Source organism: Apium graveolens, chromosome 10, assembly GCF_009905375.1.
Source record: "Apium graveolens cultivar Ventura chromosome 10, ASM990537v1, whole genome shotgun sequence".
Taxonomy (NCBI): Eukaryota; Viridiplantae; Streptophyta; class Magnoliopsida; order Apiales; family Apiaceae; genus Apium; species Apium graveolens.
This window is the reverse complement of record NC_133656.1, coordinates 229,770,679-229,787,116: the sequence shown is the minus strand read 5'-3', so window position 1 is coordinate 229,787,116 and position 16,438 is coordinate 229,770,679. Positions and strand designations below refer to the sequence as shown.

The following is a 16,438-nucleotide window of genomic DNA, read 5'->3' as shown; positions in this document are numbered from 1 at the left end:
AATCGATACAACCACATTCATTTATCAATTCCGACAATCACACATTCCTGGTCACTAATTCCTGCCCATTACAAATCACCGTTATCTTAACAAAATCACCGACCTGAATATAAATAAATGACTATTGTATAACAAAAATCACCTCCGATCACCAATTCCGGCAAGATACAGAGCATCACCATCACACACAACTGTCACAACTCCGATAAAAATGTTACTTCATTAATTAACTATGCAACGGAGGTTGAAATTATGACGAAAACGACCGACCGGAACGATATTGGAGTATAATCAGATCTATTGAAGAAAAAAACTGAATTAGATGTATGTAAATTTTACATATTTGAGTGAATGATGATGTGTTTGGATGAGATTGTGTTTGTATTGGTAGAGGGAAAAGAGAGTTCAGTACGCGGTGGTACGGTGGCGGTAGGGTGGAGGAAAAGAGGAAGAAGAAAGACTAGAGGCAGAGATCAGGGGTGATGTCGATGAAAGATATGAGACTGGGAAATAATTGAGGAAAGGAGAGAGAAAGTAATGTAGGGTGAGATTAAAAGAAAAAAAAGTGGAGGGAGTATATAATTATTTCAATGTTACCGTGATATTTTACTTAATAATGTACATGATTATAATGATAAATTGGGATAATGTAGAAGTAGGGTTGTTGTCTAATGTGTAGTAGGATAATTTTAGGATGAGACTTTGTATTTCCAGTCCCCATAATTGAAGGCCGCAAGGGAATCGTTGACCAAGGGTCTTGCCTAGTCCAGTGGTTCTTATATTTGACGTAATATGCTCCTAGCAGTCAACATATCTTCAATTACATTTCGAGAACATAAAAATAAAAGCCAATATGCATCTCGGCTGTAGCGATGAAGCTAGTGGTTCAAATTTAAAATGCTGCTATCAAACTTAATGAGATTAAAATTAAGTAGTAGAGCTGAAAAGAATAAGATACAAAATTACAAAATCAAGCAACATGCAAGGAGAAATTATAACATCATAGATAGTTGAATATATTATCAAATTTCAATATTTTTACTGATACGGAATTATTTTTGTTCTTAGAAAATTAGGCTATTTTATATCTCGATAAGAGGTAAATGTTGAACGTTCAGAGGTTTGTTTATTATATTGATGCAGACACAACAAAAGAAATAAACTCTGATATGCTAAAGTCTGATATGCTAAAGTCTGATATGATAAAATCTGATATAAACTCTGATATGCTAAACTTTGATATGTCAGCTCAGGTCCAGTACATGGCAGCTCAGCAAAAGTTAGTTACAGATTAGTGGCTCACAATGAGTCTTGTATCAAGTATATAAGTCAGTCAGTTTTATACACACGTATTAAGTATGTACAGTTTTCTCCATTAATGAAATGAAGTTCTTGTTTCTTTTTCACTGAAACTTTCATGGTATCAGAGCTTAATCGATCTTGATATACTGATTGATTTCTTCGTCTTCGTCTTTGAATAGTCGTTGTTGTTATCTTCATTGTGATTACTTTGTAGATTTATCATTTCTTGATCAGATTTAATTCGTTTTGTTCTGACTAATAGTTATATCTCGTCATTTCTTGATCAGATTGATTGGTTGATTGTTTGTGCTGATAACTTTTGTTGTTTTGTCGATAATTCTGAATATTGATTCGTTTCTTGATCATTTATCACTGAATTAGTGATTTCACTTCTGATTCATTGCTTCTGTTTCGATCAATTTCTCGTGTTCACCATCTGTTTGATCAAATTCCTCTTTGACAAAGTCTAATATGGATTCTTCTTCATCTGCTGATGTGATTAATAATCATGATCCCTCGAGTGTATATTACATACATCTGTCTGATGTTTCGTCGACTCAGTTAGTTTCAGTCAAGTTTGATGGTAATGGCTTTAATAACTGGAAGCGTTCAATGTTACTTGTTTTATCTGCTAAAAACAAGGTTGGATTTGTGGATAGAACCATAGCTATGCCTGACAGAGATTCAATTGAGTACAAATTCTGGTCAAGATGCAATGATCTTGTCATTTCTTGGATTATTTTTAATCTAGATGCTACTATTGCAAAGAGTGTGCTGTTTCTGCAAACTGCGAAAGAAATCTGGTCTGATTTTGAAGAGAGATATGGATATGCTTCAATGACTGAGGTTTATTCTCTTGAACAAAGGCTTTCTGAGATTGTGCAAGGTTCACAGAGTATCTCTGAGTTCTTTACTGCTATTAAGACTGTTTAGGATAGTATTGCAGATGCAAATCCATTGCCTCAGTGTACATATAAATTGTGTACATGCAATTTGACTCAAAGGATTCATGATAGGCAACAAGATCAGAAACTTCTTCAATTTATGATGAAACTGAATGACTCTTTTGTTGTAGTAAGAGCCAATGTTTTGATGATGCATCCATTGCCTAATGTGTCTGCTACATATAGACTGTTTGCACAAGAGGAGAGGCACAAGGAAATTTCTCACTTAGGAAATCAGACCGAGGCTATGGCTTTTATGGCAAATGCTAGGAGGTTTAACAACTCTGGAGGTTCTAGAAATTTTAGGAATACACAGTTTAATGGTCAAGGAGGAGTTTATAATGCTAGAGCTGATAATTCTGTTGGAAATAAGAGGTTTAGTGCTAGTAACAAACCAGGTTCCAATTACTATTGTATTCACTGCAAGTGTAATAACCCCAAAATTTTGGACTTTTTGTAACCCTTATGAATAGTGATTTTGCTGATTATGCTAAATAAGAAAACTTTTCATGCCACACTTGATAGGGGTTATTTTATTGATATTCTGAGATCTTATTAGTACTCTATATGGTATATAAGTGTATGTAAAGATCGTCAGAATCCAAATTCGAACACTTTGATTTTTCCCGAAAACCCACCAGATACAGAAAGAATTAAGTATAAGGTAACATGATTAAAAGAATTTTAATTCAAGGATTATAAGAGAGGATCATAAAAGGAATATAAAATATTGAGAAAAGTTTAAGGAAACCTAAGTAATGAGATCCCGGGTATGATCCCTCAAACAATAAACGAGAATGAAAGTTAAGCGAACCGTATAACAGATAAGCGGTCATTAGCCAAGTAATTAGGGGTTAATCAAAGAGGTTAGTGGGTGATGATGTCATCACACCAATAAGAAGAAGACAAGTGTAAGAAGATGATATAAGAAAGATGACATAGGCATGGTTACATAAGCATGACAAATGGAGGGATTGGTTGTTTGAATGAGAGCCATTCATTTGTTACCATGGTAAAAAGTTAATTAACAAACAAAACAATAGCAACCAAGCCAAAACAAATCATAACACCAAAAAAACGAAAATCACTCCCAATTCCAAGAAAGAAGCTCTCGGCTTCTTCACTTTTTCAAAGACAAGATAATCAAAATCCAAGTTCCAAGCATTGTTAAATTGTGAGGTAATTATCCAAGGTTCCTTATACATAGATATAGCTATCCTATGAATCTAAGCTTCCATTTCCTTCACAATCTCTTCCAATAATTCATGGAAGAAGAGGGTGAATAGTGTTTTCAATATCTTGAAATTTTTGATCTTGTGTTTTCTTTAGATAAAGCTTTAGTAAGGATTTTCAAGGGTTGTTTCAAGCTCCTTAAGTTACTTCTACTCACCAAGGAAGGTATAATATCATACCCTTACCTTACTTTTGATTATTTAAAGCGTTTTATGATAGGTTTAGTTCTTGGGAGGAATGATTCATGTATATTTAGAGTTGGGTTGGTTTTGTAATGAGTTTGAAGTTGTAAATCTTGATTATTGGTTAATGAACTTAAGTATAAGCTTTTAGTTCATGTTTGAGGGTAGTATAAATTAGAAATCTTGAGATGTTGGGGCTGTTATAGTAAAGTATGGATGGAGTTTGGTTGTAGTGATGATTGTGGGTTGATTTGGAGTGGTATAAATTTGGTAACCGCGTAAACATAGCCGTCGTAATGCCCGATTTACTTTAGACTATTTTTGTTCTTAACTTCAGGACCCCGTGAACTCACTGTTAGGTTTTGACCATTGCCATGATTAGATAGTTCATGTTACGAGCTTCGTTTTGATATGTGGTTCGCTTGAATACGATGTACGGTTTAGGAGAAACGACCGTTTTAAGTAACGGCATTTCGCGAACGAACCATTACCCCTCATTTTACTTTAAAATCTTGGTTAAGGCCCTTAAATGACTAATTGTAGTATGAATCAATTATGTAAAGTGGATTAGGCAGTTGGTAGGGTACTCACGAAAGAATCGCCTTAAAATTCTTAATGGTTAATTTATTAAAAATGATGGAGCCAAGGGTACTCGAGCGACTTAAGTGAATCGTTAAGCGCAAAAGTGAACGTTAGGGTCTAATTGGTTAAAGTATAGATTCTTAAGCGACTTTGGTTTAATTCCAACTTATAGGATGTTTATAGGTCACCAGACTCATCCCAGGCCTTTTATCACCCCCAGTGGCTTAGGCAAGTTTTCTACCCATTATACTGTTGTTGTGATATAAATATATGTATATGCATTATCTTGTGATAAGTGCATGATTGTTATTAGCAAATTTTGCGATATATTGGAGCATGCAGATATGGTATATATGCATGCCTGTTTCGTAATCTTTATATCTAATTGTTGATTCAAATGCTTATAAGTTGCATAATACCTATGCTAGAGATAAGCAGTAGTTGCGTATACCCTTAGTATAGGGGACCCAAAGGTGAACATTTTCTAAACCGGGAGTCGATGTTCCCGAGTATAATATATATATATATATATATTGATATAGTTTTCAAAACTATTAATCGAATAAGGTTTATTCGATAACTTTATTTAATGAATATTATTTTGAATATTCATTCGAGGACTTATGACTCTATTTATTTTATTTAATGAATATTATTTTGAATATTCATTCGAGGACTTATGACTCCGCTTATTTTATTAAATAATATTCTTTATTTTATTAAAGAATAATGTTTCGATAATCAAACTTATTTTTGATTATTTAAATAAAGATCGTACTTTCCTATACGTATATCTTTGGTTATTTATTATTCATTTCAAGTATAAGTTTTAAAACTTCTACTTCAATTATTTTTATAAGGATTATCCTTATGGGAATATTATTTAAATAATAATATTCAGATATTTTCTAATATATTGGGACTGATTTATTTTATTAAATCAGCATTACTCCAAACATTCTTAAAAATGTTTTCGAGTCTTCTAAATGATTTTAAAAGTTAGAGCGGATCCCAAAACTCGTTTTCAAATTTAAGATCTTCCTTTTTGAAGGGGACTTGAATACTCACTCAAAAATCTAAGGGATCCGGCTCTGTGGTGTATTTTATATTCGCAACGAGGTTGCTGTTGTGATAAATGAATTGATTACTTACCCAACGTTCGGGAAGTAAGTCCATCCAATTGAGTCGGCATAAGCGACAGGCCGGGGTACGGTCTATCAAAGTGTAAGTGGTTGGGTGGCAGTCCATAAACGCGTAAGAGGCCGGGTGGCGGTCCAGCACAAGGTCCTAATGAGGCCAGGGTGATGACCGGTGGGGGATTCATCCATCTACTAGTAGAAAAGGTTACTTATTGGTATCTTTGCTTGATCAGCAAGATATCAGGTTTATGCCAAGGTTTTCTCCTCTCCAAATTCATTGGATATTGCACTTCTGTTTATAATTTTCATAACAGAGGTTTTCAAGGAGGGTATGAAATGTATATATATATATATAGGTGTATATATATATCGGGACTTAATGAAGTATCTCGTAACTTCATTTCTTTCAAATGATATTTCAAAGAATTAATATGTTCAAATCTTATCTTGTAGTCTCATCAGTGTGATGAACTTTTGAAACTAATTATAACTTGAACGGTGGTAGTTCAAGTAGTATTGGGAAAAGATATAAGTATATTGGAGTATCTGGTAACTTCATCTTTTAAACTTATATCTAGTAAATGATTATCTTATGCATGTCAAAGATTTTCAGAAAAACGTTGAGACAAGGTTAAATATATGAGATCACCTTGCAACGATATTTTTATACAGTTATAAACTGGAACTCTGTGTATATTATACATGTCAGAGGATTTCAAAGATTGTGAAAAGTATATATGTATATATATACTGAATATTTTGCGACTTGGTCGCGTTAAGATAACAAACTTGGTTCACTTCTTTTTTACCAAGACTTTCGTGAGTACTATGAGAATGCTCATATATTGTTAATTATTATACATATTATTTCGGTGGGCTTGTTGCTCACCCTTGCTTTCTTCTTTCATCACACAACAACAGATAAAAAAGATGAACAGGACCAAGCTCCCAATTCGCAAGCGGTTAGGAAACGTTCCGCAGTTTTCTGGAGGCGTTGATGTCGTAGTAGCTGAGGTAAGAATTACCAATAGGCTAGGCTTTCAACTTTTGATGCACCAGACTTATGTATCTATATGAATTGTAATAATGGCAAGGAAATGTAAATTTATTCAGAAACCCTTTTGTGGTATAATGACTTATAATTGTGGAATAAAATTACTTGTGTTATTTTTGGTATTCATCTCTCAGACTATAATTTGTGGTATGTGTGTATATTGTGGGGTCACAGTACGCAGTGGTTGGTTGTTTATTAAGATTAAGAGTTGTTAAGGGAATTGGAACTCGTGACAACGCGGATCCCCGACCCCGGATTTGGGGGTGTTACAGCAAGATTCCTGGCCACAGTATTGAGAGGTGTTTCAAGATACATGGGTATCCATCTAACTTTAGACCTAAGGAAAGGGTAGCTGCAATTGCACAGGGTAGTTCAGAGTTACATTTTACTGAAGAACAAAAGAGTGAAATACTTGGTAGTCACTCAGGCAATATCTCTGTGGAACAATATTCTCAATTGATGGATCTACTGAATAAGCAGACTGTCGGAGAAAATTTTGCTTGTGCTGATGATCAGAATGCTGAATCTGGCAATCATACTGCATTGCTTACAGGTAAAACTTATCTTCTTTCTTGCTCAAGATCAAATTGGTTGCTAGATAGTGGAGCAACAGATCATATAACAAATTGTTTGGAAGATTTTAGTACTTACAGAGTGATATCTGGTAGTGATAGTACTATAACTATACCTGATGGTAGTGTCGTAACAGTTACACACATTGGTAATGTTTTAATTCATGATAACATTTTACTCAAAGATGTTCTTCTGGTTCCTAGTTTTCATTTCAAACTCATATCTACACACAAGCTTTGTCCTGATCTCAAGTGTCAGTTGATATTCAATTCTGAATGTTGTTTTATTCAGGACCATTCTCTGAAAGGTCCTCCAACTCTTCTTGGTAAACTACAGAATGGCTTGTATAGTGTGGATGTGACTGGATTGAACAAGCAAAGCCCACCTATTCAAGCCTGCTTGAGCTCATCATCTGTTTCTGATTCTACTAGTCTATGGCATATAAGGCTAGGTCATTTACCATTTTCTCAAATAAAGCTTGTGCTACCTTTTACTGATGTTAAAAATTTTACTAGTGAACATTTGTGTCAAGTTTGTCCTGTATCAAAGAAAAATAGAAATCCCTTTCCTGCTAGTAGTATTAAGACTACAGCTATTTTTCACTTTATTTATGTACTGTGCTTGAGAATTTTATCAATTATGTTAAGAATCAGTTTCATACTAATATAATGTGTGTGAGATCTGATAATGCTTTGGAGTTGACTGCTGGAAATATTAAGCAATTGTATCTCAGAGAGGGCATTATAAACCAGACCACATGTGCTTATACTCCACAACAGAATGGGGTTGTGGAGAGAAAACATAGACATCTTTTAGAAACTGCAAGGTGTTTATATGTTCAATCTCAAGTTCCTGACAAATATTGAGGTGATTGTGTACTTTGTGCAACTTATCTGATAAATAGAATGCCCTTGAAGAGTATAGATCATGATACACCTCATCATAGGCTATATGCAGAAGTTCCAGATCTTTATCATCTCAAGAGTTTTGGTTCTCTGTATTATATCTACACAAATAAGGTAAACAGATCTAAATTTGACAATAGAGGCTCACCTGAAGTTTTTCTTGGTTACCCAGTACATACTAAGGGATATAAGGTTCTTGATTTGGAAAGAAATAATGTTATTATCTCCAGAGATGTTATCTTTTATGAAAGTCATTTTCCTTTTCATTTACTTAAATCTTCAGAAGTAAATTCTTACAGAAAATCTATTTTTCTACCTGTCACTACTTCTACTTCATATTCAGATGTTGATTTTCCACCTAATGATCATGATACTGATTCTCATCAGCATTTTTCATTCAATAATGCTTCTTCATATCATTTTTCTGGATCTGAGACAACAGATCTCAGTGATACTTCATCTGTTATTCTTAGACAGTCATCCAGAGTGAGAAATCCTCCAACTTACTTGAAAGATTATCATTATATGATTAGTAAGACAAGTTCTTTTCCTAAACACTGGTGCAACTTAGTTTCTAGTAATTTGTTGTCACCTCAGTTATATAGTTTTGTCAACAATGTTGTTCATATAACAGAGCCAAATTCTTATTTGGAAGCATCGGGTAATTCTTTATGAGTAGAAGCAATGAATAAGGAGATTCAAGCTTTATAAGATAATCATACTTGGACATTAACAGATTTACCTAAGGGTAAGAAACCAATTGGTTGTAGATGGGTGTACAAGGTGAAGTTAAAATCATACGGTTCTCTTGATAGATGTAAAGCCGGATTAGTTGCCAAAGGTTTCACACAGAAGTATGGGATAGATTATCAAGAGACATTTTCTCATGTGATTAAAATGAATATAGTAAGATGTTTAATTGCTTTGGCTGCTCACAAAAATTGAAAGTTATTTCAGATGGATGTTAATAATGCCTTTCTGCATCGTACATTGAAAGAAGAAGTCTACATGAAGGTGCCAGAAGGTATAACCCATTCTCCTAATCAAGTCTGCAAGTTAAATAGATCTATCTATGGTCTGAAGCAAGCTTCAAGGGAGTGGAATGAAACTTTGGTAGAGGAGTTAATCAAGCAAGGTTTTAAACAGTCAAAATTGGATTACAGCTTGTTTATACTCAAGGATTCAGCTGATATTACCATTGTGGCAGTGTATGTTGATGATATACTTATCACTGGTAGTAATGTTGATAAGATAGATGCACTGAAGCATCATCTTCATGATACTTTTACTATAAAGGATTTAGGAGTAATGTATTATTTTCTTGGTATAGAGGTTTCATATCTACCCGAGGGAACTGTTTTGAGCCAGAATAAATATACAAGGGAAATTCTTTCTACTATTAATGATGTGGATTTGACAAAGAAAGCAGTTACTCCTTTACCTTTAGACACTAAACTTTCAGCTGATGATGGTCCTTTGTTTGACAATGCAGAATTATATAGGTCACTAGTTGGTAAGTTGAATTTCTTAATCAATACTAGGCCCGACCTCAGTTATACTGTGCAAGTACTTAGTCAATTCTTGCAGTCACCAAGGACTTCACATTATGAGGCTTTATTACATACATTGAGGTATGTTAATCAAACTATTGGTCAAGGGATTTTGTTGAAAGCATCAGATTCTCTTACTTTGTAAGCTTTTTCAGATTCAGATTGGGCTTCTTGCCCAGATTCAAGAAAATCTGTGATAGGTTACTTGTTGTTGTTAGGGAATTCACCTGTTACATGGAAATCTAAGAAACAGTCAACTGTTTCTAGGTCTTCATCAGAGGCTGAGTACAGACCCATGGCTTCTGCAGCCTCAGAAGTGGTTTGGACTGTGAGATTATTGGAGGAACTTGGTTTGCATGACTTGAAACCAATTAAGCTTCACTGTGATAATCAGTCAGCTCTCCATATTGCCAAGAATCCAGTGTTTCATGAAAGAACGAAACACATTAAAATAGATTGTCATTTTACCAGGGATAAAGTGTTAGAAGGCTTACTTCAGTTAAGTTATTTACCAACATAGAGCCAGTTAGCTGATGTGTTAACTAAGATCAGTCCTTCACCACATTTTCATGATCTATTATCCAAGTTGGGCATGTTGAGTTTGTCACCTGCTAACTTGAGGGGGGATGTTAATTATATTGATGCAGACACAACAAAAGAAATAAACTTTGATATGCTAAAGTCTGATATGATAAAATCTGATATAAACTCTGATATGCTAAACTTTGATATGCCAGCTCAGGTCCAGTACATGACAACTCAGCAAAAGTTAGTTACAGATTAGTGGCTCACAATGAGTCTTGTATCAAGTATATAAGTCAGCCAGTTTTATACACACGTATTAAGTATGTACAATTTTCTCTATTAATGAAATGAAGTTCTTGTTTCTTTTTCACTGAAACTTTCACAACTCAAAATTTTCTCTTTCAGCATCTAGACTAAGAACGAAAGCAATTAATAATAGGTTTAAGATTTTGAAGATCGACAAAAATGTACATCTATACTATACTATTATAAGCGAAACATGGTTTCGTTTGGTCGGTTGGTTACCACTTTCCAAAAAAATATGTTAATACCTTCTAAAAAAATTAAAACAAATATAATTTATTTATAATATATCAAATAATTCATTTAATATAACTACAAAGTCTTTGTAGCATAATTCAAGTTAATCTCTAATTACACTTGCATCCAACTTCTCTCTCACCTCTCTCACGAGAATCAAACACTTCTGGACGCTTCTAGAATCAATTTTAATAGTTCAAAATTTGACTTAAGAAATTTATTAATAAATCAAGAAAATCATCCAAGTACAATCCACGTACAGGTACAGTAGTGCGTTGCTCTTCCAGACTCCTCTTTCCTTTCCTGCAGAGCGACCTATAGGCTATATACTTGGATTTTTTTAATATTTTTTAACTATCTAAATTATAAATCCATTAATAATATAATATGTACAAAATATTAATTGTACTAATTTCAATAATATATATATCTATACTATACTATTATAAGCAAAACATTTGATAATTTGGTTGGTTGATTAACACCTTCCAAAAAAGATTATTAACACTTTCCAAAAAAAAATATATACATATAATTAATTTAAAAACACGTTAATTCCGTTTAATTAAAGGTAAAATTACATATCCAATTTAACTGCCAACACTTGCACACTCCCATCATAGCCAAAACTCTACTAATAAGTCTTAGCAGAAACCCTCCATATATTTTGTATGTTATTAATTAATGTTATTAATTAATAAAAAAATAAAAATATACATATAATTAATTTAAAAACACGTTAATTCCGTTTAATTAAAGATAAAATTACATATCCTATATAACTACCAACACTTGCACACTCCCATCATAGCAAAAACTCTACTAATAAGTCTTAGCAGAAACCCTCCATATATTTCGCATGTTATATCTATACTATACTATTATAAGCAAAATATATGATAATTTGGTTGGTTGGTTAACACCTTACAAAAAAGATTATTAACACGTTCCAAAAAAATAAAAATATACATATAATTAATTTAAAAACACGTTAATTTCGTTTAATTAAAGGTAAAATTACATATCCTACGTAACTACCAACACTTGCACACTCCCATCATAGCCAAAATTCTACTAATAAGTCTTAGCAGAAACCCTCCATATATTTCGCATGTTATTAATTAATGTTATTAATTAATAAAAAAATAAAAATATACATATAATTAATTTAAAAACATGTCGATTCGCTAGCACTTTAGTTACAATCTTCATCACTACATTGCAGAGCGCGATTGGCCTTAATTCTGTCAAAGTACAGGGGTTCTTTTTCTTAGGTATAAGAACAATGTTCGTAATGTTCATACCCTCCATTATATCACCTGTTACCATGAACTGTCTAACCATTCGAACCACCTCACCAGCAACAGTACTCCAGTTCCTCTGAAAAAATGCCGGGGTCATGCCGTCTGGCCCCGGTGCTTTATCAGGATGCATGTTAAACACTGCTTTCTTAACCTCCTCATCTGTGACAGGCTCTATCAAACGCTGATTTTATTGATCAGAGATAGCAGATGGAATATAATCTAAAACCTCCTCACACCGACTATCATCTGTAGAGAATAATTCTTGAAAGTATATTTTGATCATGTCATCCAACCCATTACTCCAATCCACCCACTCACCTGCTGTGTTCTTCAACCGTTGAATATAGTTGTTCCGCTTTCGTCTATTACAGGACTCATGAAAATAACTAGTATTCTTCTCCCCTGCTTGTAACCATAACTGTTTAGATCGTTGGCGCCAAAAAATTTCCTTCTGGTCCAACACAAGATACAGTTGCTTCCTTGTATCCTCATACTCAACCAAATACTGATCATCTCTCTTGTCTCGTAAAATTCGCAGTCGAATCTTACATTCTTTGATACATTTGCTAAAGCATCCAGTGATTTCCCTACCCCAAACATGTAAGCTCTCTGCACACCGTCTCACCCTTTGCATCACCGTGCCATCTTCCTCATCACTCCAGCAGTTTTTGATTATCTGAAAACACATTGGTTCAGTTAACCATGCATTTTCAAAGCGAAATTTGCTTCTTCTCTTACCCAATCTCGTAGTTTCAGGAATTAAACATAAGGGACTATGATCAGAAGGGGAACCCTCCAAGTTATACACTTTAGCAGTCGGGAACATGTCAAGCCATCTATCATTTGCCAGAACTCTATCCAACCTTATCTCTGTCCAATGATCCGTGTTCCTTCCTTTCTCCCACGTGAATTGATGTCCAATGATGTCAAGATCATGCAATTCCGTGTCGTGTAAACACTGATTAAAGCCCTCAATTAAAGCAGAGGGATATGCTGGACCACCCCTCTTATCCAACTGAGAGGTGACATTATTAAAGTCTCCAATCAAGCACCACGGAAGATTCACATCACGAGCTAAATTTCGCAGTAAATCCCAAGTTTTATACCGTTGACTCCGATCAGGCTCCCCATACACTCCCGTTAACCTCCAAAAATTATCACCAGAAGCTTGCACCTTGATATCAATATGAGAACGAGATAAACTCATAAGATTAATACTGCTTGCATTTTTCCAGAACATCGCAATACCACCACTTCTCCCTTGCGGCTCAACTGCAATGAAACCTTCAAACCCCAACTTCCCACAAAGCTCCTCCATTTTTGAATAACTACTAATTGTTTCACTGAGAAAAATAAAAACTGGACGCTCACTACGGGTTATGTCTTTTAGGAACTGAATTTTCCCAGGAGAACCCAACCCCTGGCAGTTCCAAGCTATAGCATTCATGATGAGTGGCGGGCCTGCACTGCAGCACCCGCCAAAAGTTCGTTTTTTGCCTCCGTAATCTGATCCTCGTGTTTGTCCATGTCGACATCTTGCTCCAGGTTTGAAACAATATTGGGTTCTTTATCTGTAAGGCTGTCTACAACTTGATTCAGGCCCACTCTCCTTCTTTTTGAGTCCACCACCACTAATTCAGCAGTATCCAGCCCATCTATATTTTCAACCCATTCCTTATTTGACTTTTGGGATGAAATCTGATTTGGCGCGTTTGAAATTACTATCCCCATATTATTGACATTCATCCCTATATTATCGCCCGTATCCACCGTGTTCCCTGCCAATCCAATCCCTGATTTCGTGGTAATTTGTTGAGTCAGAGCAATTTTTACGGGACCTGCCTTATCCATGCCTTCCCTGTTTGCCCCACCGGAATTCCTCACCTGAGAAGAACCACCAGTTTTCAGCCACTTATCCCCCATGGTGTGTGTTTTTCTTCTTGGTTCCGCACGAAGCCATGCACCATATGGTTTCTCTATACTCTCCCCTGGTATGTCAAAGATTCTCTCGCAATATCGTTTACCATGTCCAATAAGGCCACAAATAAAGCAGAAAGTAGGTATAGCTTCATATTTGAACGTAACCCAGCACCATTCCTTGCCCGACTTCTTCAACTTCATCCTTCGTTTAACAAGAGAATCAAGTGACATCGTTACCCTTATACGTAAGAAATCTCTCCAAACCCCAACGAAATTATTTGGATCTCTATCAACATACGTGCCAATGTAATTACCAATGTCCTTTGCAACCCGTTGAGACATAAACCCAGAATGCATGACATGCAACTGAACCCATAGATCAATCTTCTTTATCTCCACAGTTTTAGGATTATCACCATCTTTGAGTCGCTCTAACACCAGATGGAATCGGCCAAACATCCATGGACTTCCGTCAATAACTCTCTGGATATCAATTTCATGATAAAACTGGAAAATAAATTTATTACCCTCCAATGGCTTCACATATAATCCCCTTCCCGGTCTCCACAAAGTTGCCATCTTGTGCTGCATAGCTTGAAAATCTATCGGTGAGTCTGTCAGAAATCGACCCACAAGGCACCACCGTGTGTCTATATCACTTAAATCCTCTGCATCATTCTCGTAGCAGAGCCCACCATAATCCTCCTCTTCGATTTGGATTTTAGCAAAAGCCTCCTCCATTTCTTGTACGTGCGATTTACTTTTATCCATTACTGCTAGGAATTGAACGAGTAATTACCAAAGAAACAACTATGTAGTGACAAAACAAATGAAGCACTTAAGACTTCACAGAGACATACATGTCAGATGACAAGACTGAGAGTAGAAAACTTTACAGTTGTGATAATTATTTAATTAATTGTAATGGTGAGAACATGCAGAAACAATTGAAGTTTTAAAAAACAATTCCAGTAAGATTATGTCAATTCTGTTTAATTAAAGGTAAAATTACATATCCTACATAACTACCAACACTTGCACACTCCTATCACATCCAAAACTCTACTAATAAGTATTAGCAGAAACCCTCCATATATTTCGCATGTTATTAATTATTATACAATAATTCAAATAAGTTACTATTATCAACCTCTTCAGTCTTTACTATATTTCTTATATTTACTTTGTAAGAGACATGTCTACATAGCTGTTATTCATAAAGAAAAAAAGGAGTACACTTATTAAGTGGGGATATATAAACGAATTGTACATCTATACGAATTAAAAGGAAAATGAAAAAAAAATTAAATTTAGTAAACTCAACCGTTGAGAATATATATGCCTTCTATAAGGTTATAACAACTATAAAAATTGTTAAATGGAGTTTTTAGCTGGAAAAAACTAAAACTTTTAAGAAAATAAAAAGTTTTGTTATTAAATTTTTTAATCTCTTAAGATAGAATAAAAAAAATTTATTTTCAATCAAAAATAACACAAAAGGCCATTATAATTGAAAGATAAATAAATTGAAATAAAAAAAGTAAATATATAAAAAAATAAACCATTTAACACTTGATTGGGTAGCCCGTGTGCGATGCTAGTATTATAATTACTATAACACCTTATGTGAAAGCGCGCATTGTAATAGTCTATCTGTAGCCCGTCTCGGTAGCTCATCCTATGTTCAATTTTCGATAAATGCATAAATTTAAGTTGGGGATCATGATATTGAAATATTGTGCAAGCACTTTACAAGAGTGCATGCAAGAGCATCATCAAAAACTCTTGGCTCATTTTTTAAAAATAATATAAAAAATTAGCTCCTGGCAAGATAAAGTATGTTCATCTTTAACAATAATTTTTAAACACACTTTTTATATATTATTTTATAATTAAAAGTATATTGAAGTTACAAAAGGACAAAAGAAAAGGGAGAGGGAAAGAAAGTGCAGAGATTATTTTAATATGAAAATGTAAGTTAAGAGTTAGGTACAGCCTCTTAGAATTGAGAAGAGAGAAAAGGTTTTTAAGTTTTTAAAGAGCCTCGAAGAGCCTCGAAGAGTTCAAAATTTAGTATGATTCTCTATTTTTAAATTTAAGAGTTAATATAAAGAGTTTGTTAGAGATACTCTAATCCGGTTTGACTCCTACTAAAAATGAATAAGAAGAAAGTCTATATGTACACTCAATTATTGTTTTGCGAATTTGAATTAGTTACTTCTCTTGAAAAGGAAGAATATGTACACTCAATTATTTTTTTACCAATTTGAATTAGTTACCCTCTTGAAAAAGAAGATTGTAGTGAATGTAATGGGCAATGAACTAGTGTTATTACTAAAGTATAGTGACCAGTGACTGTAGTAAGTGAAATGAGTATCTACTATCTATAGACGACAAAAACTCAAGATGGCTAGTTATAAAATTTAATAAACAAGGTGATGACTTTGATCCGATCAAGTCAGTGTAGTCAATTCCGCACGCAGTCAATACTGTATTTTAAATTACTGCAACTTGGGTAAAGCTATTCACATCAAAATTATTTATTCTCAACAAGCCCTATGATCATCATACTAATTTAGAGGTTCTAGCCCTCACGAAAGGCAAGTAGGCAACAGCGCCTGCGTTTCTACTTTCCTTCTTCTTTCGTCCTAACTCCATTTATGTTTATTTATAAGTAGCTAGTCA

General features: G+C 34.3%; 1 protein-coding gene across 1 annotated transcript; it reads left to right on the top strand.

Annotated features, from left to right (window-relative positions):
- The first annotated feature begins 1,773 nt into the window (after positions 1-1,773).
- Positions 1,774-7,875, top strand: LOC141691950 (uncharacterized). The gene is made up of 5 exons (XM_074496697.1): positions 1,774-2,188; positions 2,249-2,621; positions 6,772-7,204; positions 7,301-7,540; positions 7,657-7,875. Exons 1-5 carry the CDS (start codon positions 1,774-1,776, stop codon positions 7,873-7,875), a joined length of 1,680 nt encoding a protein of 559 aa, XP_074352798.1.
- The last annotated feature ends 8,563 nt before the right edge of the window (positions 7,876-16,438 follow it).

Bases quoted from the DNA above. Each gene is read 5' to 3' on its own strand.
- LOC141691950 (XM_074496697.1), top strand. From the start codon at position 1,774: ATGGATTCTTCTTCATCTGCTGATGTGATTAATAATCATGATCCCTCG. The intron at 2,189-2,248 runs GTTCACAGAGTA...ATAGTATTGCAG, and splicing joins GCTTTCTGAGATTGTGCAAG to ATGCAAATCCATTGCCTCAG. The intron at 2,622-6,771 runs GTTTAGTGCTAG...ATCTAACTTTAG, and splicing joins AATTCTGTTGGAAATAAGAG to ACCTAAGGAAAGGGTAGCTG.